Below are 25,575 nucleotides of genomic sequence, written 5' to 3'. Positions count from 1 at the left end.
GGCATTACCTATGTAAAGTGAAGCGATGCATATCCAATGATCTAGCACTCCCATACCTAGAGAAAGGCATACTTATATACAGAGACAAGCTATGGTAATTTCTAGGGTCTGAAGGTGTCCCCTAAATGTTCAAGTATTAGAAATTTAATCCCCAAATTCACATGTTAATGGTATGTGGAGTGGATCCTTTTTGGAGGTAATTAGGATTACATGAGGTCATGAGAATGGGGCCCCATAAAGGCAGTAGTGAGTTTATATGAAGAGGAACCAGATATCTGAAGCAGCATATTTTTAAAAAATATTTATTTTTGAGTTTTAGGTGGACACAATATCTTTATTTTATTTTTATGTGGTGCTGAGAATCGAACCCAGTGCCTCACGCATGCTAGGCGAGCGCACTACCACTTGAGTCACATCCCCAGCCCCTGAAGCAGCATATTTGATCTGTATCACCATGTGATGCTCTCCACCATATTATGAGAAGTTCCTCACCAAATGCTGAGTAGATGCTTGGAGTATGCTCTTAACTAGTCTTAGCCTTCATAACTGAGCCAAATAAATGACTATTGTTTATAAATTTCTGGGTCTCAGATTGAGATGTTCCTTTACTTATGATGGGGTTATGTCCTGATAAACCTGCTTTATTAATATTGCTATACTGTATTTCTTTGTGCATATATACCCATATATATTTGTAATTTATTATGTTTCCTTGTTAACTAGGAAAAGATCAAAATTCAAAATTCAAAGTATAACTTATACTGCATGCATACTGCTTTTACACCACCATAAAATTGAAAAATCCTAAATCAAAATATCATATGTCAGAAACCATATGTATTTTTTATAGCAACAAAAAAAATGGACTAAGACAGGATTAGTGTGGTACTAGCACAGTGATGCCATTTGTAGCATTTTTAATCATAATGGCCCCAAACAGAGAACAACCTAAATGTCCATTAATCGAAGATGAATAAATAAACTGGAAAATTATCAAGGAAATCTAAATAAACGAGCTGTCAGCAAAACCAAGAGTGACTCTTATAATAAAATACTAAATATAAAAAAATGACACAAAATACAGTATGATTCTACTGATTGTTCAAAACAAGACACAACTGTACTGTTTAGGGACATATACATAGGGTGTAAAAAGCTAAAGCAAAGAAACAACTACCTTAAAAGTCAAGGAAATGGTTTCTTCTGGAGGTAAATACTTGTGATGAAGTAGGATATATAAAGCATTTCAGGGATCCTAGAAATGTGCCGTAACCAGACAGCTAATGATCACAATGTGTGTGATCATTAAATGAAATTTTCGTAGCAATTTTATACATATAATGCACAAAAACCTGTGAGCTTTATATATTTTTCTATATGTACATTATTTTTCTCAATTAAAAAATTTAAATAACATTGCATATTCTTTATTGGATACAGAATTCTAAATACAAAGTCGGTTTTGTGATCAGTGATATACATTTTTCTAAGTACCGCTCAATTTCTGAGAGGGATGTGTTAAAGCCTCCTAGGAAGAGATGCAGAGGACTAAATTTCCTATAGTTATTTATGATTTTAATTTATATATTTTGAAACAAGTTCATTTAATTTACACATTTTGAAACAAGTTCATTCATATTATATTGTTTTTTAGACTGTTCTGTCAAAATAAAAAATCTCACTTTGTTATTTTTAACGCTGTACACTGATTCTTATTCTGGCTTACTAATATTGCTATATTATATTCTTTGTGCATATGTACCTAATACATATTTGTGAATATTTATTATAAATGTTTGTTATTTTGTTTAGCAGTGTATTTATAAAGGCATAATAGTTCTCCTGTTTCATTTATTCAATCTGAGCTCTTTTCATAGGTAAATCCACTTACATTCATTTCAATAAATAATATATTACATGTGCTAGTCAGACTCCAAGATGCCCCCACAAATCTAACTTCTGAATAGGCACATCCTTATGTAGTCCCCTCCCACATTATACCAAGGTTGCCAATGTGATCAAGAATACATGAAAGATGATGGCATGTCGCTTTTCAAGTTTGGTCATAAAACACTGCAGCTTCCATGTCAGGTTCTCTCTCAATTCACTTGTTTTGGGAGAAGTCAGTTGCCATACTACATGGAGATGGAGATACCCTACAGTGTCTCACTAAAATGGAAATTGACACATCTGGCCAGCAAGCAGGAAGAAACTGAGGACTGCCAACAACTACAAGAGTGAAATTTGAATCGAATCCTCCAGTCCCAGATGACTGCAAACTCAAGGGGAACCTGGAGCCAGAACCAGACAGCTAAGCCCTTCCCAGATTCCTGACCACAGCAACTGTGAGACAATAAATGTTTATTATAAGCAGCTAAGTTTGAGGCCAATTTGCCAGACAGAGAGCAATACCTAATACATTTACAACTTCCACCCAATTTATTTTGCTTTTTATTTACATGCTTTACTTATTTTTTCTCCTTAACAATTTTTAATCATGTTTTTCTTTTTTTTTTCTTTAACATTCTGAAAGCTTTACATTCATTTTATATTAATACTGCTGTAGTTTAAATGTGCCCCCCAAAATTCATGGATCAGAAACTTCATTCCCAGAGCAACAGTGTTGAGAGGTAGGACTTTTAAGACTTAGGTGACTGGTTCATAGGGACACTGTTCTCATGAATTAGGGCTGTATCACAGGAGTGATCTCAGTGTAAAAGGGGAGAATTGTGCCCCTTTCTTCCTGCTTTTTTCATGCATGTGTATGGTCTCTCATGTGTGATACCCTGTACCTTGTTACACGTAGCACAAAGGCCCTCACCAGATGCTAGTGCCATGCTCTTGTATATTCCTGTATCCAGAACCATGAGCCAAATAAACCTCTATTGTTTATAATTTACTGTTATAGCAGCAGAAAATGAATTAAGCAATTAATAACTGATATACTTTTCTGACAAAGTTAAATATTAAGCATTATAATAACTTCCTCCCACACCAAAAAATAAGGTCTACTTTTACATCCAATATCGCCATCTACAATACTGTTTATCAGGTTGCCATCCTCTAGAACTTTAGACCTTATTATTCAAATTTTAAGAGCTACAAAAAAAAATCAATATAGAATTACCAACTTTTATAATAATTCTATTGCTCAGTATTACTTCTTAAATCTCATCACTGCCTTCTGAGTATCTATTTCTTCTTGCTGCAGAAAATCTGTTCTTATAAAGTGACTGGTAAACTATTTATGATAAACCTATATGTCTGAAAATATCTTTCACCTTCATGGTTGAATAACAGTTTGGCTGTTCTGGGTTGCCAGTTATTTTCTCACAGCATTAGGTGGACATTGCTCTACTGCTTTCTTGCATTCGATGCAGCTGAGAAAACTCTGAAGTATAGCTACAGGTCAATATCTTTATTTCCCTATGACTTGTATAATTTTCTCTTAACTCTTGATGTTGAAAAAAAAATCAATGTGCAAATGTGCTTATCTTTGTCCTTCACTTTACTCAGCACGTTTTTGTTTTTCAATCTTAGATCTTTCTACAAGTCTGAGAAATTATTGGCCATTTAAAAAATTTAAACTTGTACTAAAATTACATCAAAAATACAGAAGAGTGTACAAAGTAGCTTGTAAGGACTGAATGTCTGTGGCCTCCTAAAATTTATATGTTGAAGCACCAATCCCCTGTATGGCTATATTTGGAGATGGAGTCTTCAAAAAAATAATTAAAGTTGAATGAGGTGGGACCCTCATTACACAGGTGATTACACAGGATTAGTGTCCTTTTATGAAAAGACACCAGAGAGGGCACTTGTGCACTTTCTCTTCCTCTGTCCCTGTGTTTTTCCCCAGACAAATACTGAAGGCACCCATCTACAATCCAAGGGAAGATCCCTAACCACCAGAAATTAATATAAATACAGAATGTATTCTTTTATGTATGACTTCTTGGAGAAATTTATCCACATGGTTGTCTTTATTCATTTCCACTGTTGCATACTAGCACCACAATCTATTTAAGAAAATAAATTTCTGTCATTTAAGCCACCTAGTTTGTAGTATTTTGTTATGGCAGTTCAAGAATATAGTAACCAAACTTGAAAATAGCTTCCAATGATTCTTGGTTTCTGCTATTTGTTGCCTTGATATAGCTGGACTTTTTACTCAAAAGAATATTAATGATGACATGTGGCCCCAAGACCAGGTCAGAAAAAATTCATGTTCTCTTTTATCACTCACTCTAGGGAAAGCCAGTCATAATGTTGTGAAGATATTCAAGAAACCTTACAGAGGGAGAGGTCCACATAACAAGGAATAGGGATATCCTGTCAACAGTCCGCATCAAGATACCAGAGAATACCTTGGAAGCAGATTTTCTAGCCCCCATTAAGCCTTCAGATGACTTCGGCCCTGGCCAACATCTTGATTGCAACCTTGATTGGAATACCACAAACAAGAATAATCTAGCTAAGATTCCCAAATCTCTCACCCACAGAAATGATGTAGAAAAAAATGTTTATTGTTCTTTAATATGGTAAGTTGTGAAACAATTTGTTACGCAACAATGGATAATAGAATACTCAAATCATAAATGAATTATAATAAACCTGACAAGAAAATAAATATTTCAAACACTCCAGAATTTCCCTCATGAGTACTAACCTTGATCCTACCTCAAAAACAACAACACTATCCTTATTTTTTTGTTTGTTTGATGGTTCTGAGGATTGAATCCAGAATCACACATACTATGCAAGAACTCTACCTGAGGCACACTTTTAACTCTATCCTAACTTCCAGTACAAATTAGTTTTGTGTTTATTAAATCTAAAATTAATATAAATACAGAATGTATTCTTTTATGTATGACTTCTTGGAGAAATTTATCCACATGGTTGCCTTTATTCATTTCCATTGTTGCATACTAACACCATATTTTTTTATTCTAGCACTGATGGAAATTTGGACTGTTTCCGCCTTTGGGCTATTATTAATAAATTGTCCTATAAACTTTCTTTGATATTTAAAAGAAGCTGATTGGGATTTTGTTTGGGAAGGAATTCATGGAATCCATGGGTCAATTTAGGAAGATATGACATCTTTGTAATACTGAATATTCTGGTCTAAGAACAGATATATGCTTCCATTTATTCATGATAAAATGCTTCCATTTATTCAAATAATTTTTGTAATTTTCTGTATATTTATACACAATTTTTGGAAAATTTACTCCTAAGGATTTGATTGCAATATGGTACTATCTTTCCAAAATTTTATGTTATTTATTGGTTGCTAGAATAAGAAACAAACTGATTTGTTAACAGTAGCACCCTATTTACAGGTACCAAAATCTGTTTTAGTTTTATCTATTGCTGCTGATCCTGTACCCAGCAACCTTGATAAATTCTAATAGATAATATAGATTATCTTATAGTTTCTATGTATATATAATCATGTTATCTACAAATAAAGAGAGTGGTACATCCTCCTTTCAAATCTTCAGACATTTTATTTTCCCTTTCTTATTTCACCAAGGAGAACCACTAGTAAAATACTACTACTAAAAAAAAAAAAGGGGGGGGGGGGCTGGGCTCAGTTGGTACAGATAATTCCATGCCAATTTGTGATTAAAAATCTGTTTACAAACCAGGACTGGAAAGGAACATCATGATGCTTGCAGGTATACTCTACCAACTCATCCCTTAAAACATTAAGACATTTCTCCTTCATTTTTTAAATGAGGTATAGTTGTGTTGAATTTTGACTGTTAAAAAAAACACACTATATTCCTAAAATAAGCCCATACTGGGAAATATCCATTATTTCTTCAAATATCTTCTAGATTCCAAATACATATATGTTAGGTTACTTGATATTATCTCACAATTCTTTGAGGTTCTCTTTATTTAACCTGTTTTCTCTCTGTTCTTCAAATTAACTCCTTTCTATTGCTCTATCTCCATTAATTTTAATGTATTCGCTCTTTTACCAGTCTTCTCTAATTTATTATTAAGTTAATGAAGCAAATTATTCATTCCAATTACTGTCCTTATGAAGGCAGTACAACCCCTCTCCCAAAGAAAATGTCAATGCCTTCACCTCCAGAACTGGTGAATATGTTACATCATAACACGGCAAAGGAATTCTGCAGGTTTAATAATTAAGGTTATGCAACTGGATTATCCAGGTGAGTGTGCAATCTATCAAATGAGCTCTTAAAAACAGAGATGTGGTGAAAGAAAAGGAGGAAGAGCTAACACACAAGGGACTGAGAAGAGGCCTTCAGTTGTTCATTCAAAGTATGAAGAATGGGGACAGCTTTAGGGGCAGAGAACAATCTCTGCCTGAAAGGCAACAAGGAAACAGGGACCTACAACCTACAACCTTTAAGAAATTAATTTGGAGAACAACTTAAATGAGATTGGAAATGAGATTCCTCCCCAAAATCTCTAGTAACAGGCACACTGCCAACACCTTGACTTTAGCCGCATGAGACCTGAGTCAGACTTTTAATCTCCAAACTGTGAGAAAATACATGGATGTTTTGTAAGCTGTTACATTTGTGGGAAATTGTTATGGCAGCAATAAAAAAACTAAAACAAGTACCTGTTAGTACCTGTAAATAGGGTGCTACTGTTAACAAATATCTAAAAATTATGGAAATGCCTTTGGAATTGGGCAGTGGAAGCTAGAAGGACTTTGAGGAGCATAATGGACAAAGCCTAAACTGCTATGAACAGATCTATTAGAAATTTGATCTTTAAGACAACTGGTGGTGAGGACTCACAGACTGTCCATGGAAACCTGAACTTGAAGGACACTATAAGTGAGGACTCAGAAGGAAGTAAAGAACACATTCTTGTAAACTGGAGTAAGGTGGATCCTTTGTATGTTCTGGCAGAAAGCTTAGTGAATTTGTGTCCTGAAGTTATTTGGGAAAAAAACCCCAAAAACTTGTAAATGATGAAATTGACATTTACTTGAGGTAATTTCTAAATAAACTCCACCATACCTGTGATGTTCCCTTCCTGACTGCTTCCTCTACGGATGTGGGGCTTACCTAGTCAGCCCCCAAACTGCATGTACCAACTTCTTATAATAAATCTCTTCATGTATTTATATCCTGAGTCTGCTTCTCTGGTTGAATCCTGACAAAGTACTTTTAAGCTCTAGAACTTCTTTCTACCTTTTTTTTTTTTAAGGTTTCCATTTCCCTTGTTCATTCAAAGATAACTATTTCCCTAGTCCTAGACAAATTGATAAGAGATCCTTTAAAGTTTTTATCTGCTAATTCTAATATCCAGATCATATCAAAGTCAGTTTCACATTTCTCAAATTCTTTGCACTCTAGTAATTTTCATTATATTTTAGACATGGTGAATGATATAGTGCAAAGACTGTAAAACATGATATTGATTGAGACAGAACTCTAAACTTCATGTTCTCCACAATGAGTTGCAACTGAATTCTCCATTCAGTGCTTTTACCTTAACAGTTCCTGCTTTAATCCAGGCTCCTAACTTCTTCCCCTGTACATGCACACTCAGTGGTCAACCAACAAGGTTCTTTATAGAGTTTAGACTGAATTTGAAACTCACTTCTTTTCAGAATTTCCACGCTATGTTTTCAGTCACTCTTCTAACCTCAAGCTGTGTTCTGACTTTGTCCAGTAAATACTATAGCTTTCTGTCATCTCATATCCAGGAATTGTGGAATGATCTCAGAAAAAGAGTCATAAATGAACTTCACCCAGAAGAGTTTTTGTCTTCTAGGCATCAACTGTTACCTGCTTTTCACCATTCACTTTCAAATTCTTGTGGGTTTCCTTCAACTGTTAGAGGCATATTTCTATACTAATGATATAATCACTTTTTGCAGAAGGGTTAATCTGACCAAGCCACACCACTGCACAAGAAATGGGAAACTTAAATGTTTTAAACATTCTACTTCATCTCCTCATTAGCTTTATTTATTCATTTACTTGATTGCAGTACTGGGGATTAAACCCAGGTGTGCTCTACCACTGAGCTATATCCCCAACCCTTTTTTATTTTGAAACTGAGCAAGTCTCACTAGGTTATCCAGGCCAACCGTGAACTTGAAAATCCTCCTGCATCAGCCTCCCAAGACGCTTAGATTACAAGTGTGTACCACTATATCCAGCCTCTGTTAACATTTAAGGCTTTTTAGTGATTACAACATTCATCCTCATAAGATTAGAATATTCACCATACTGTAATGTAATTAAGTATAAATTAAGCCATAATCCTTTGCACAGGGGAAGAAGGCCTTTTTTACTCCCTAGATTCAGCACCAGCTTACTGTACCACAAAAAATTTCTCTCCTCTTCCTGTTCTTTTCTTAAGGCTCCAAAAGACTACTAAAGTATATCTTGTAAGGTCATACATGCCTCAGACTTGCAGAATGATCTTGAGAAGATTGTTAATTCAGTAACTTTTTAAAATAAGAATAAAGGATATCTAAGATGATTTTTTTTTTAGTTGTAGATGGACACAATACTTTTATTTTATTTATTTATTTTATGTGGTGCTGAAGACGGAACCCAGTACCTTACACATGCTAAGCAAGTGCTCTACCACTGAGCTATAACCCCGGATGATTCTTAATGTCTTTCCAGCTTTCATAGTTAATTGTTTGTATATCCTATAATCTATAATTATTTTGTTCAATATCAGCTTATTAGTATATTATTAGCAATTGTAATCTATTAAGTACATATACAAAAATCTATATTAAAGTAAAAAAACTGTATTGCTTGGAATCCTCTAATTTTTTTTTTTAAATTTGGAAAGCATCAAACTTATCACTAAAGTCAGCACTGCCATAAGATATTCATAAAGTAAATAAACGCTAAGGTGTATTACTTTGCAAATAGAAAATAACTCAGGTTTACATGAAGAACTTACCCATCCTCAGCTTCTTTTAGTAGGCGACTAGCAATTCTGATCAGCATACAGTAAGCAAACTGTGATTTAAGACCAGATTTAGTAAACTTATTTAACATCTTGGAAACAGCAAGACGATCATTCTTTCTAAGGTGATATAGGACTCCCAATGCATGGTACTGAAGAACAAGAAAAAGAATGTTGCATGCAGATTAGACAGAAGTAAAAACACTTAACATGAAAACAGAATCACATGGAATTATTAAGGTAAAAGGATACTCAAGTCAAATGTACATGAACAGAATCTTTTTCATACTGAACTAAAGATAATCAAGACTAAAAGGAGAAGAGGTATTAAATAATCCTAGAAGTTGTAAATTCAGATGGAAAGAGTATGAAGGAGGTGACATACAACCTGAAGATGGTTCTAGCAGGTTCAACAGCTCCAGATCCAAAGCTTTACCAATGTTACAAGTCTCTTTTATTTATTCATTTTTATTCCTTTTGTCTGTTTATTTAGAGACATGGTTATGTTACCCAGGCTGGTCTCAACTTCTTGGGCTCATAACTCCTGCCTCAGTCTCCTGAGTGACAGACTATAGGCATGCACCACTATGTCCAGCTACAGAATTCTTTTAATGGCGTTAAATCATCTGTGACCACCTTAGGAGGTCTAGAATTAATCTCCTAAAGTAAGCTAAAGGAGTATTATTATCAAGACACTTTATATAAAAACACAAAAATGAAAGTTAGGAAAGCGAGAGTATATTCCAAGAGAAAATTACTACTCTCTTTTCTTATGATTAAATATGCTAACACAAGAAGCTATAAACATCAAAAAGGCATAGATATCTTCTCAAATACACATGGATTATTGAACATAAAACTGCCAGTTACGAATTTAATCCTGTTCCTTTAATAAGAAATAGCTTAATAAATACCATAAGGAGATCTTTTTGACAAAATGATTTCTCAATTTCATAAACTAATAATTAACAAGAACACTGAAAATATCTTTACATGTTGTGTGAGTTGTAGTACTTTAAGTGAATTACATAATTAGAAAATCACTGTTCCTTAATTTAACAAAATTTAAAAATTGATTTTCTATAATTTCACTGGAGCTGAGAAGAGACAACCTAGGGAAAGAGGAAGTGTTCCAAATAAAATCTCACTTAGCTAATTTCAAAGTGATTCCAAATAAAACTAACTAAAATGAAACAAGAAGCTCCAGAATCTGGAAACTTTTTTTTTTTAATATATTTTTTTTAGTTGTAGATGGACACAATACCTTTATTTTGTTTTTTATTTTTATGTGGTGCTGAGGATCGAACCCAGAACCTCACACGTGCAAGGCAAGCGCTCTATCACTGAGCTATAATCCCACCCCTGGAAAAAAACTTTTGTGTAAACTTTTAATCTAGATCTCTCACAAAACACTTAGTACAACACTTAAATAATAGAACATTAAGCAGATGATCTTACTATATGTGATTAATACTAAAACTGATCCAAGAATGAATTCTGTTCAAAGCTACCCTTGTAATCTCTTTGTCTTTCCTTTTTGGTTCATGATCTTATAAGTTGTTTCAATTGCCATGCTGGTGTATATGCTTAATAAAAATTAAAAACCAATGTTATATAAAACAATTTTAAAAGTAGCTCTTTATTATTTTTAAAATGTCTATAATCAAGGCTTGAGAAATTTGGGATGGAATATCTTTCTACTCAAATTATTTTTCAAATAAAAGACTGTAATGCACTGAAATAGACTGGCATTTCAATCTACTACAAAACATAAGATTAGTTCCCAAACATTCCTATAGCAGGTCATCTAGCTTCTATTGGAAGGCCTATGGCATTAATCATGATTACTGAAACACTTACTTGAGAATATGCACCAGTAGTCGGCTTAATATGCCAAAGAATTTGCCTTTAATTAATGCTGGAGAATCAATACATTGCCCTTTAAGAAAGCTGATTCTGAGACATGCTAATGTGATTAAATGATAGTACCTGGACCATAATATTGTCACTTGATGCAGCTTCTTGGGCTTCATTTATCCAGCGTTTAACCACATCATAGCTTATCTTCATCATATGCTAAATATAGCGGGGGGGGGGGGGGGGATGAGAATAGAAATGCATGATCACTAAAAGTTTAGAAGCACAAATTTATTTCCTTGCAAAATTACTAACAGACATTTCACAAAAAAAGAAAACTTTGTAACTGTGTAAATCTATTCCTAAAACAATAAGCCAAAATATTTTCTTCAACATCCCTTCGCAAAGGTAAATACATGTAAGCTGGAAGGGAAATAATAAGAGGGGAAGAAAGGGAAGGAATGGATGTTAACCTGCTTTACTTCCAAGAAACTCCCTTGGAAGAAGGACCAGAATACAGTGTAACCCCTGCTATAAAAAAAAACCCTGACCAATGACATTCCAAAATCAGGAGGTCTTGTGATTCAGCTGCTCTAATGCATTCACACTTTGAAAACTGATTTTAATCAAATACAATGCAACAGGTTTTAATGAATACAGTTTATTTTGAAGAAAAGGAGGGAAAAAAAAGCTGTTATTAAAACAAAAACTACGTCCTTAGAGGAAATTCAGATTTGGGACAGAAGACTTGGGATTGAAAAATGTGCAGACAGGGCACCTAGGACAAAGAGGTAGTATGCAAGTCATAAAGGAAGATTTTTAAAAAAGAATGCCCTCAGTTTCTTCGCTGTCTCCTACTTTGCTGTCTCCTCCCTCTCCCCCATCTTTTTTATGTACACAACTTTCAGATTCCCAAAACTCTTCAAATGTGTTTCAATTTTTACTGCTCAGTGCTCCTCTAGATAAAACACAGTTGGATAAAGTAACAGAGAAGCAGTATGTACTTTTTATCTGTTTCATTTATGAGAAAATCATAGTAATGTTATGTTTTAGCAATTAGAAACTACATCATACTTAAGAATCAGGAAGATATTTGCTCACTTACTAAGGAAGACACTAGTGCTGAACTGGACACGCTGGAGACTTTATCCACAATGGCCTGTTTCATGTATCTTTCAATGGCTTGTAACATTGTTCCCTAATAACATTCAAAAAGAAAAAGCTGTTGAAGAAAAACATGTCATGCAAAATTACTCCTTTAAAATAACTCACAAAAACCAGTCATATACTTGTTTCTGTGCAAATATCCAGATGCCTTAAAGGAATTATCATGTAATACAGTAATCATATTCCAGAGGGCAGAACCCAATCAACCCAGTAGAAGCTTCAAGGAAGAACATTTAGCTAGGAATGGTGGTGCACACCTGTAATTCCAGTAACTCGGGAGGCTGAGGAAAGAGGACTGCAAGTTTGAGGCCAGCCAAAGAAACTTAGCAAGACCCAGTCTCAAAATAAAATATAAAAAGGCCTGAGGATGTAGCTCAGAGTTAAAGCAATATTGGATTCAACCCCAATTAAAAAAAAAAATTAAGATTATTTGTAGGAAAACATAACTTTTCAACAATGAAATAAACAGTCTCAAAATGGAGAATTACAGTTTAAAGAGAATAGAGAAGTTAAACCTATAAGTTAAAGATATTATAAAGAAATTTCTGTATAGGGACAAAGGCCAGTTTTGAAGTTCTGAAGATACTTCTATGTGAAGTGCATATACATTATATGTGAATCCCAGACAGTCCTATAAATTAAATATAACTCCTGATTATCTTAGACATATAAGAAATCAATGTGTAATTGTAATATCCTACTATAGTAAAACCTCAGTATGGAAGTCTTGAGAAATAAAATTCTTTTTAACCTTCACTGGGAAAAATGTGAGCAGTAAGAAGGTGGTAATACAGTGGTGGCAGATAAAAATGAGTGAACCAAGATCAATATTCTGGCATGGCCAAATCTTATGTTACCAATCAAACAATGAACACAAAAACAACCACAATGAAACAAAAAGGCAGCAAAAAAATTAACCTGTTTATATTATTCGTTCTATAATCCAGATTTACTAAATTTACAATTTGATCAGGCCCAAACTTTAAAACATGAGAAGGTTGCAAAGACACACATAAGATATATCAAAGCATGAATTATAGTACAGCTGTTATTCAATCTGTTTGGCAATGCTGGCCTACCTTCATTTTAATCTTTTCTACTCAGAATTCCTAGAAAGGAATAACTTGATGTACTTTATATGACTTAATCCTTCCAGACACAATGGACTAGATCAAAGTTAATCACCTGACTCAGACCCAAGTGGATACAAACTACTGGCTTTACTAAGGGATAATGAGATTCTCTTAAATATCTTGAACAAGGGGGCCTAAATCTGGTAGAAGATAGATCATCACAGCAAATATCTGAGAAATCTTACTGCTGAGTTAGTTCCCTTAGAGCTTTCTATTTCTTGCTCTGGTGACTAGTTAATAAGCCTCTAATTCTGAAACACTTGTGTCCTATAATAAAGTTTTTTATTTTTAAAATGAAATTTGAATGGGTTTTGTTTCCTATAACCAATGTGCCTGTTATAGTTTAGATATGAGAGGGTTCCCCAAAAGTTCATGTATAAGATAATACAAGAATTTTTATAGGTGAAATGATTAGATTATGGGGTATAATCTAATAAGTGGATTAATCCATTGATATGGGTTAACTGGCCAGTAACTGTAGGCAGGTAGGTTACGGTTGGAGGACATAGGTCACTGAGAGTGTGCTTTTGGGATTTATATTATGCCCCTGGTGAGTAGAGTTCTCTCTGCTTCCTGCTTGCCAAGTCTTGAGCTGCTTTTCTACTTCAGGCCCTTCTACCATAATGCTCTGCTTCACCTCATACCTAAAGATATAGATTCAACTGACAATGGACTGAACCTTTCAACCCAAGAGCCAAAATAAACACTTCCTCCTCTATGTTGTTCTTGTCAGGTCTTTTGGTCACAGTGACTAAAAAGCTAAATAAAAACAGTGCCCTAATTACAATAAGTTTGTGAGGGCAAATACAGAGAAAATAGACTAATACGAATAAACAAAAGGAAAAAAACAAACTGAAAGAAAAAAAAAGCCTGGAATCACAAAAGCCTTTCCGGTGGTCTTGTTTCTCTTACACAGAAGATTGACCAAGTCAAACCAGGGGATCATACTAAATGTACACATCATTAGCAGTTAAAAAGCTCCCTTAGGTAACTCAGTAAGACAAGAGAACTTACATCTGTGATTCGGCAGAGAGCCCTGATGGCTGGACCTCGGTATATATCTTCCTTTCCAGTCATGTCCTTAGTCAGACTAAAAAAAACCAAATTAGTTAAATGGACATCAACTGAAATGTTCTCTCCTAAGGAGTCCACTCCTAGCTAATTCTCAATTGTTCCCGTAGTTATCTTAACACAGTTACTGAATCAACAAATGTTTGCAGAGTATATTCTTTTTTAAAAAATATTTATTTTTTACTTTTTAGTTGTACACAATACCTTTATTTTATTTATTTACTTTTATGCAGTGCTGAGGATCGAACTCAGGGCTTCACATGTGCTAGAATAGTGCTCTACCGCTGAGCCACAACCCCAGCCCCTGCAGAGTATATTCTTTTTGTAAGTGCTAAATCTATTAGAAGTGGACAATTCTAAGCTACAGAATACAATGATAAAACAAAGTCCTTTGCCTTCATAGAACTTAATGCCAGTGGAAAGAGAGATAAAAATCACATAAACAATAACAAGGGAAAAAAACACAATTTAAAATATTGAAAATTTGCATTAAAAAATAAAATAAGGACAACAGTACTGAGAGGCCTAGGCTGAAATCCACCCAAATCCTTTAGTAGACAGAACTTTTTATAAGCAACTCTCAAAAATTATTAACCCATGAAGTCTATCTCACCCTCCTGTACAACTTTCTAAAATAATAATCAACAGCTTCAGATATTTCTGCTGAGCTTTAGAAACAGGTATAGACATGAAGACTGAACAACAAAATTCTACACCCATACTTTAAGAAGGTTTTTAACGGAGGACTCTCCCTTCTCTTGTCTTCCATGCACTTATACTATCCCCAAACTATCAATTCCCCATTCTTCAACTCCTCTTACATAATCCAAAATAGCCCAACTCACAGCATTAGGACACCAGAGGAAAAAGTTGAGAGTAACCAAGAGTCCTCTGATTTCTTTCTTTTCAAAATTATAAATATAATTCATTTAACAATACATTTTTAAAATATTCAGAAAAGTATAAAATAATTCTTAAGTCTCTGCCCACCTACCTAGCCTTTAATATCACTTAGAAACAACCACTGTAAACAGTTCTTTATTAAAGAAGTTTTTAAAACGGTATACACATTATCAAAATGTACATCAATGGATGTTCACTCCTTTGACACCTTTCCTTTTTTACTTAATAATATGAGAACTTTTCCATATCAGCACTTACTATCTATCCATGTATTTTAAAATATACAAATATTTCTAAAACACATAAATATTTCTAAAATATCTTTTTAGTGGCAGTATAAATTTACATTGTTTACATATAAATGATTTATTAACCATTCTTTTTAAACAAAATTTACAGTTTTCCAATTAAATTTAAAATGGAGCCTTCTGTTACTCAAATTTGGAATAACATGGCATCACAAAATTATATAATGATAGAAATTATTTATAACAGAAAAAATAAAAGTCCAGGATTCCAAACTGATGACCAAAAAAACATTCTTTTTAAAAGGCATTTTTTTTAAAGGGAATAAAGTTATTTTTTAAAGAACGTCAAGTAATAAATGATAAAAATGGGGGGAAAAATGACCATTTTCAACCACCATAATAATAAAATCAGGCAAGTAATATCAACGAATGCTAAAATTATTGGTAAAAGATTGTCAGGAAAACAGATATGCATAGTATCAAAGTAAAATAGTGAGTTAACTTTTGTGAAACTTGTAGAATAGAAATCCATATTGCCTTTCCCATCCCCCAATTGGTAGCTTTTATCCCAGCTTAATAATTCTTTTTAAATTTTTGCACTGATTGGGAATGTTGGGGTTTTTTTTTTCACTTTTTTTTTTTTTTACTATTAATATAACTTGAAAATCTTTTCATATGAGCACTTATATAATGAGACTCTAGCAATAATCTGCAATGCCATCTTTTATATACTAAAGTCATATGTGAATTTGAGTTTATTTCTGTACTTTCTCTTATATGACTCTTGTTTTGGGTTTTTTTTAAATCCTTTTCAGTGGAAGTTTATTTTAACTACTATACCACCATACAATTTTTTTTTTTTTTAATTGAGAGAGGTTTTCCCTGCCCTCATTCTTTATCTAAGTTATCCTGGCTATTGTCAGACTATTTCAGATGAGACTTAGAATCATTTGCCAAATATTAACATTTTACTTAGATAACAATAAATGTTGGCAAGGATGTGGGGGAAAAGGTGCACTCATACATTGCTGGTAGGACTGCAAATTGGTACAACCACTCTGGAAAGCAGTATTGATATTCTTCAGAAAACTTTGAACGGAACCACCATTTGACCCAGTTATCCCAATCCTCAGTTTATTCCCAAAGAACTGAAAATCAGCATATTATGGTGACAAAGCCACTTCAATGTTTATAGCAGCTTAATTCACAGTAGCTAAGCTATGAAATCAATCTAGATGCCCTTCAACAGATGAATGAATAAAGAAAATGTGGTATATATACACAATGAAATATTACTCAGACATAAAGAAGAATGAGATTATGGCATTTGCTGGTAAATGGATGGAACTGGAGACTATCCTGCTAAGTGAAATAAGCCAATTCCAAAAAAACCAAAGGCCAAATGTTCTCTCTGATATGCAGGTGCTAACAAACAATAATGTGGGGGGATAGAAGTTCACTGTATTAGACAAAGGGGAATGAAGGGAAGGGAGGCAGGATGGGAATAGAAAATGGAATCAATCGTCCATAACTTTCCTATGTTCATATATGAATACATGATCAGTGTAACTCCACATCATGTACAACCACAAGAATGAGACATTGTACATCCATGTATGTATAATATGTCAAATACACTCTACTGTTATGTATATCTAAAAAGAACAAATTTTTAAAAAATTTTAAAAACAAAAATTTAAAAAAGAAATTTTTACTTGGAAGTGTCCTCTACTCAACACATAGGCTAACAAAGGATGGATTTTTTTCCAATTTTCCAAGCCTTCTTTAAATGTTCCTCATTTCATTGAGATAGGCCCTATACATTTAAGTTTGCTTTTCAATATTTCATCATTTTTGTATGCCACTATAAATTGTACCTTTTATTATATGTTCTAATAAGCATTTGAATATAGGAATACTACTAATTTAATCTCCACAAAATCCTAATGGGAAGGGATTAGTACTATTATAGATTAAAAAAAAAACACCAGGGCTGGGGTTGTGGCTCAGCAATAGAGCGCTTGCCTAGCATGTGCAAGGCCCTGGGTTCAATTCTCAGCACCACATAAGAATAAATAAAATAAAGGTATTGTGTCCAACTACAACTAAAAAATAAATATAAAAAAAAAAAAAGCACAGAATAACTTGTCTGGAAAGCAAAAGGGTAGGGGAATTCAAATCCAAAAAGTTTGGTATATTAGTCAATCATGTTAAATAATAATTTTGCCACCTTCTTTACAGTATTATTTCTATCATGCAGTTACTGGTTAATATGTGTAGAGCAGTGGTAATATTGGTTATTTCATATTGTTCCTGACTTAGTAAGTATGTTTCCAGTTAACTATAATGCTGACTTTAGATATATAATATACCTTTCTTTTAATTATGACAGCATGATGTACCTCTTTCTCTTAAGAGTTTTTTAAAAAAAACAGGTATTGAATATTGACAAATATCTTCTGGGCATATAATTATGTGGCTTTTACCTTTGATCTATTAATACAAGAAACTATATTTGAAAAATTTCTCACATTCTATTTGTCAAAATTTTATTTAAGACCTTTCTATCAGAGATGATACGTAATATCATTCTCTAGTTTTCTATACAACACTATTTTTATAAGCCTTTAAGTGTAATCACTTTATTCTACCAGTATGGTCTACTTAAGGCTTTCTGTCTCTTTGGGGGTCAGTTTTGATAATTTATGTTTTCATAGAAAAAATTGCTCTGAATTATCTATTATTTTTCTCAATCAATTTTTATTCATCTCTGATTACCATTGCTAACATCTTCCTATGGCTTTCCTTGGGCTTTTATAATTTTTCTGACTTCATAAATAAAATACATAATTCATTGCTTTTCATATTTTCTCACTGCAAAATATTATAAGTTAAAACACTGAAAACAAACATACTTCAAAAATCCCTTAACATTTGCTTTCCTTTTCTGCTGGAAAACTAAGAAGCAAACTTCCTAAACTCTCTGCAGCTAGGATACACACATATGACCTAAGTCTGTCATGTAGACATAACTAAGTCCATTTAAATACAGAAGTAGGCAATGTGTAGGAAAATAAGATTTTTTCTTTTTTCATTTTTTAGTTGTAGATGGACAAAATACCTTTATTTTATTTATTTTTATGAGGTACTGAGGATCGAATCCAGTGTCACACATGCTAGGCAAGTGCTTAACCACTGAGCTATAACCCCAGCCCCAGGAAATAAGAACTTTAGTTAGAGACAGCTGCTTTTTCTAGTGTGACTGTGGTGGAACTTTGGATATTTCTTGAACGTATTACAGTGCTTAGCAGGTGACCACAGCAACAGTATGTTGCTAAAACACTTCTGTAGTGTGAGTGATTTTCCCTGATGTTCTCTTTCTGGCTCTGTAGGATGCAAGCTTGGTTCTTTAGACTTCTAAAAAGTCTACAAACTAGATTCTATAGTCAATGGAGAACCCTAAGGAATACATTCATTTAGTAATTTCAGTGCTAATAACTGCAAATTTTCCTTTGAGGCTGGGGCTGTGGCTTAGCAGGAGCGCAGCACACTTGCCTGGCATGTGTGAGGCACTGGGTTCGATTCTTGGCACTGCATATAAATAAATAAAGGTCTATCAACAACAACAAAAAAAATTCCTTTGAGTATAACTTTAGTTGAAATAATAGCTTTTGATCATTCATATTTTTTAAATATACTGCAATTTCAATTTTCATTTATACTCAGGCAAAAGATGAGGCCTCTTTTTTATTTTTATGTATATTTTTATGTACCTTAATATTGTTATTTCCTTTTCAAATAAATTTATAGTTTCCACTGTAACAAAAAATATAGTCTCTACTATATTTCCGCTCTCTGAAATTAAGTAGTTTCAGGGGATGAATGTATGCTAAACACTTAACAAGTTTTCCATGAACACTTGTAAAGGTAACTTTTCTATTATAAAGGTATAATTTACATAAAAATTAATCTTTATAAAGCATAATAGTCAGGGAGTTGGGGTTGTGGCTCAGTGATAGTGTGCTCACCTAGCATGGGTAAGGCACTGGGTTCGGTACTCAGCACCACATAAAAATAAATAAATAAAAATAAAGGCATTGTGTCCACCTATAACTAAAAAAAATATTAAAAAAAAAAAAGCATAATAGTCAGATCCTTTCTACCCCTCGGTGGGTTGGTTTTTGTTTTGTTTTGGTTTTTTTGCCTTCTATTTTTAACAGGGACTGATACTATTTTGTTTCTGTTTATATTTTTTGTGATTTTTGGTGATTATACTTTGATGCTATATTAATTGGTAAATAATAATTCATTATAGTTCTATTCTTGTTTTGGGTATTTATAATGTACTTGTAAAGGTAACTTTTCTATTATAAAGGTATAAGTTACATAAAAATTAATCTTTATAAAGCATAATAGTCAGGGAGCTGGGGTTGTGGCTCAGTGGTAACAGTGCTCAGTGGTAGAGTATTTATAATGTATTCCTCATTCAAAACTTTTCTGCACTAAAACCAGTTTCCTAATATTATCACTTGAGCTTCCTTTCAATACATCCTTTCACATTCCGACTTCATGACCTTGTTTACAGTATATAGTATCTAGTTAGTTGTATTTTAATTTTTAAACTAATCTGAATTTCTTTTAAGGGGCATGTTTAGGGTTAGTTCCATTGATTTGTTTTGTGTTAGGACTATTCTGAACACTTCTTTTTCCTATAAGGCAGCACTAATAGAACTTTCTGCTATGATGGAAATGTTCTACATTATCCAACACAGTAGCCATAGTTAGATGTGGTTACTGGGCGCTTACAATATACTAAGCAAAACTATGTAACTGAATTTTAAATTTTATTTAACTTTAATTAATGTTCATTATACTTTTTTATTTTTAGTTGTAGATGGATACAATAACTTTATTTTATTTGTTTATTTTTTATGTGGTGCTGAGGATCAAACCCAGTGCCTCACACATGCTAGGCAAGTACTCTACCACTGAGCCACAACCCCAGCCCTAATGTTCATTATAATTTAAGTACACACATATGTGTATACAGCTAAGGGCTACCTGATTGGATAATACAGCAATAAGGGTTGTGTTGTGTTTTGCAGTGTTGTGGGGTTTTTTTCTGAAATGTGGAAGACTTACATTCTAACTTCAGTTCTTTTTGTGGTTGCAATAAGTTTAGATAAAACAGTTGTCCTATGAAAGCCAAAAAAATTAGTGTACAATGTCTCCTCTTTCATCTGCCCTCCCTTCTCTATTTTTGTTAATATCATTCTTTTAGTATTATCATGAAAAACATTTATAATTATGCACATTATAACATTTAATTCTATCTTTAACCATAATTCCGAAAGTAGTTTAACCTTACTTCTATAATTGAATAAATTTAATGTTTACTGCTAACTTATTTCCTACACTCTCGCTATTACAGAATTCATTCTTTTGACTTTTGGATTACTATAATTTGAATTTTTAATTTTTAAAGAAAAGCTTATAGGTATTATGGTCCCTGAATTCTGAAAGCCTGATTGCTTTCCCTATACTTGAAAGACAATTTGCTTAGCTATACTATTCTTGGCTCTCATTCTTTTTCTTATAATTTTGCAGACAGAGTTGGCATGCTTTTTCCAGAAAGGTTTGGTTAGTAAATATTTTCAATTTTGTAGGCTATATGTCTCCTCCACACTATTCAATCCTTCAGCATGAAAACAGCATACTGAATACATTAAAAAAATGTGTGTAGCTGTGTTTCAATACAATTTTATTTACAAAATTAGTAGTGGCTTTGGCCATGGGCAATAGTTTGCTAATCATGCTCCATACTTCTGTCTTTGCTTGGGCTGCCCTAGCTGCAAAGGCTTGACTACAAGACTTTTATTTAGGAATGTGTTCAGAGGACAAGTAGAGCACAGGGATGTTGAACAGGGAATAAAATCAACATAAAGAAGTTTTCTTGAGTGGGTCACTGGTACAGGCAACTGGTTGTTTAATAAGCATTCTTCTCAGAACTTTATGAAATACATTTCAGACCCACTAGATATTGATCCCTGGCTGAATATTAACCCCAGAGTGTCAATTCCTCCATGCTTTTGAGGAGTAAAATGTGAACTGCAAGTGAGTAATGAACATCAAAGGAAAACAAACACACAGGCACTATTAATGTGAGTGAGCTGAGCCCTGCAAAGAATTGCTCACCACATCATAGCTTGAGTCAAAGATGAGATCATGCAAAGTGGCTCAGAAAAGGCATCTAATGCAGTCTACTCTGTGCACCCCTCAAATTTGTACATGTCCTTCATTAACTCCAATCTACCACTGAGGTTTCAAGGTAGTAACCACCAGAAGACTAAAGATAGGAAGATAAGTAGAACTTGGTATAATCCTTGCTGCTACAACTCATTCTAAGACCATACTGGATAAACTTCATCTCCTTCCTATAACCACCTATACTATTTTTCCCTCAACCTTAGTCAGCACTTCATCTAGTCTTGGTTACTTGTCCAGTGGCTGACTCAAATACCCTAAAGGATCTGATACCCAAGTTGGACCACTGATTGTTCCTTATTCCCTATACACCATTGTCACAGGCATGAAAAGAACTAAAATATGCCCAAGTAAATTCTAGAAAAAGTCCTCCATACCACCATTATATAGAAATAATCCTAGCTTCTGACTGGAATCAAGACCAATTAGTTACCTCTATGAGTATAGTAGCACCTTCTTTACCTTCACTAACATCATGAATCCAAAGTGACCCAATAGTAATCATAATTCCAGATCTGCAAACTGGCTCACTTCCTGCTCTAGCTCTTCTGACATGGGAGTGTGGGATGCCTATGATTGACAACTTCTCACTTAGGCATGTATAATGGAGAAGTGTTAGGTATTTCTGTGCTAGCAAAATTCCTCAACCAACAGGAACTAGGAGCCCAGAGTGAAATGTATCTTCCCTTTCATCCCTCAAAAACATTGTCCCCTGGAAATTAGACCTCTAATCTCAATTCAGGGTGGTAATTATATGCCACCTTAGTCCATTCTGCTTGTATAATAAAATACCTTAGACTGGGTAATTTATAAGGAAAAAAAAAAATTATTTGCTCACAGTTCTGGAGTCTGGGAAGTCCAAGATCAAGGCACTAATGGATTCAATGAAGGCCCATTCTTCATAGATGGCACCATCTAGGTGTCTTCACATGGCCAAAAAGATGATGGAAGAGAGGAAGGCAGCTCTCTGAAGCCTCTTTTATAAAAGCATTAGTCCCATTCATGAGTTCATGGCCTAATCACCTTTCAAAGGCCCTATTTCTTAATACTATTACATGAGGAACTAAGTTGCAACATGAATTTTGCAGGGACACAAATGTTTAAACCATAGCAGATACATATATTCTGTCACTGGAATGAGAGTGAGATGGTCCAGTCCTACTTCCACTTCTTAATTCCTAGACTCATGTATTTATTGGTGACATTTCCATATACTTGCCATCAAATCAATGTATATATCATGGAGGAACATTCCCCAACCAATCACAGGGTCCCATCTCCAACCAGGTATCTCACCTGAGTATTTGATAGGCTATATTACCATTCCATTAGGCTGCCTTCTCCTAGGTAAAATATGATAAAACAATTGTATCTCATAGTCAAGAGTCCACTGTCACATTATTGTATCATAAAATGGGTGGCAAGGTCAAGCAGTATACCATGACAATAATTGAAAAGAGCTGTTTGTATCACAACTTGGACCTATGAAAAACCCTTAGTTCATTTTATATTCCATTGACATGCTTTACAAAAATTATGTATTCAAATTCATCAACCTTTTATTATTTCTGGAATTTTAGTCATAAGTAACAAAACCTTACCTTAGATGAATATTAAAGAGGAATATATCCATGTTTTCTTCTAGTATAATATGTATAATTTCATTTTTTAAAAATTTATATTCCTTATTCATCTACAGTTTATTCGTGTGTATGAGATATGGATTGCTAATGGTTTGATTGTGTACCCCAACAGTTCATGTGTTATAATCTAATACCTGTTGTGAGGTATTAAGAGGGTAGAAACTTAATCTGACTATAGGGTTTAGAGATGGAGCCTTTGGGAGGTGATTAGATCATGGAATTGAATCCTCATGACTGGAATCAGTGCCCTTATTTTTAAAAATATTAAAAAGAGTACAGAGAGCTAGCCTACCAAGTGAAGATCACTTTGGGGTTTAGAACTGAAAAAAATATGAATTTAAGGCGACATGATCATGTAGACCCTAGAAGGGATTTTAAATTGTTTTTCCTCTTAGAAGTTTTGTATCTTTACTATCAAATTTATTCCCAAGTATTTAATCTGTTTGGTTCCTGTTGTAAATGGGAAGGTCTATCACTATGACCTTTGTGTGTCTATATGAAATCTTCTGAGTTTTATGTTAATTTTATACCTTGCTACTACACTAAATTTTTAGTTCACTTTACTATTGAGTATCTAGAGTTTCCATGAATTCTATTACATCATTTAAAAAGAAATTTTATACTTCTTTATTGATTCATTCTTTTAAAAAAAATTGTTTTTTTTAGTTGCAGATGAACACAATACCTTTATTTTATTTACTTTTATGTGATGCTGAGGATTGAACCCAGTGCCTCACACATTCTAGGTGAGTGCTCTACCACTGAGCCACAACCCCAGCCCTTAATTCATTCTATGTTTCAAATTGGTTTCTCCTAATTGCATTGCATAAACTTCTAGTACAATGCTGAATAGCAATAAAGATAATGAACACTCTTGCCCTGTTTCTGATCTTAGTGCAAATAACTTTAGTGTTTCCCTGCTTTTGAAAAATATTAGGATCATTTTTGGCAATTTGTACTTCCCTAGGAAGTTATACATTTCATCTAGATGTCAAATTTATTTCAAAGAGCTCTATAAATCTATTTTAGGATTTTTACATTTCTCTTGTATTCATTATTTCTTCCTTGTCATTTCTTATTTTGTGTGTTTGTGCTTTTTCTCTTTTTATTTTTATTTCCTTTTTTATCAATTTAGTTAGTGGTTTCCTATTTTGTTAACTTTTCAAAAAGCAGAATTTTGATTTATTAGATGTATTTTTCCATTATTTTCTTCATTAATTTCTGCTTTGATCTATGTTTCCTACCCAATGTCTTCTTTTAAATTATTTTGTTATCTCATTTTTTAGCTGAGAATTTAATTTATCCATTTTTATTCTTTCCTTTTCATAAATAAACACCTTCGTGCATTCCCATATGAATTTTAAAATCAGTACCTTCAATTTCTACAAAAAAGCCTACTGGGATGTTTGTTGATGGATCTGTAGATCAAACTGGAGAAAATAAGCATCTGAACAATATTGAGCCATTCAATATTGTGCAGAGTTATAACTAATTAAAGTTATAACTAATTAACCTCTCCATCTATCTTATTAAATTTGTATCAGCAATGTTTTATAGTTTGCAGTGTACATATGTAATACATCTTCCAACAGATTTACACCAAAGTATTTCACATTTTAACCCTATTGCAAATAGTATTAAGTTATAATTTATGATTATTCTTTGCTAATATATTGAAAAGTAATTGATTTTTGTATATTGATCTTATATTCTGCAAATTTGCTAAACTCACGTATTAGTTCTTGTAGCTTTTGTTAGATTCTACCAATTTTCTACATAGATGCCACAGGCAAATAAACAAGTATTGCCTTTGTTGCTCAAGTGTTCACATCCTTAATAATTTTCTGTGTACTTGCCTTATATTTTTGAGAAAAAAAGTATTAAAATTGCTAACTATAATTATGGATTTGTCAATTTCTTCTTGCAATTCTATCAGTTTTTGCTTCAAATTCTACCAGTTTTGCAATTCTATCAGTTTAACAGGAACCTGTTAACAGCTGCATAAACAACCAGGAGTATTATGTCCTCTTTATACGGTGAAATGAAACCCTTATCCCTGATAGTATTACTTATACTAAAATTCATATTATCTGATATCAATACAAAGAATGCAGCTTCCTTGTTGTTAAGAGTTTGCGTGTTGTTATCTTTTTACAATTTTTACTTCTGTTTGTTTCTACATATTTAAACTATATTATTATAAACAGCACAGTTAGATCTGGCTTTTTAGAAAATCCAGTCCAACAACCTATGCCTTTGAAATGGGGTGTTTAGAGTATTCACCTTTAATAGGATTGGTGTGGTTAGGTTTGAAATTATCAACTTGTTGCTTCTTTTCTGTTCATCTCA

At 33.4% G+C, this 25,575-nt stretch overlaps 1 protein-coding gene across 1 annotated transcript in view; it reads right to left on the bottom strand.

Moving 5' to 3' along the window:
- The window catches only part of Copg2 (COPI coat complex subunit gamma 2), a 131,646-nt gene that overhangs the window by 80,475 nt on the left and 25,596 nt on the right, over window positions 1-25,575 (bottom strand). Inside the window, exons 6-9 of the mRNA XM_046455083.2 lie at window positions 14,112-14,187; window positions 11,903-11,995; window positions 10,930-11,016; window positions 8,935-9,092 (exon numbers count right to left, since the gene is read on the bottom strand). Coding sequence (XP_046311039.1) covers window positions 8,935-9,092; window positions 10,930-11,016; window positions 11,903-11,995; window positions 14,112-14,187 — 414 coding nt within the window. The remainder of the gene's footprint in view (window positions 1-8,934; window positions 9,093-10,929; window positions 11,017-11,902; window positions 11,996-14,111; window positions 14,188-25,575) is intronic.

This window comes from Marmota monax, unplaced genomic scaffold (genome assembly GCF_021218885.2).
Source record: "Marmota monax isolate L192 unplaced genomic scaffold, Marmota_monax_Labrador192_F-V1.1 WCK01_AAM20220418_F8-fsc00131, whole genome shotgun sequence".
Lineage (NCBI taxonomy): Eukaryota > Metazoa > Chordata > Mammalia > Rodentia > Sciuridae > Marmota > Marmota monax.
Note: the sequence above shows the minus strand (reverse complement) of the source record. Positions and strands in the feature narration are given on the sequence as shown.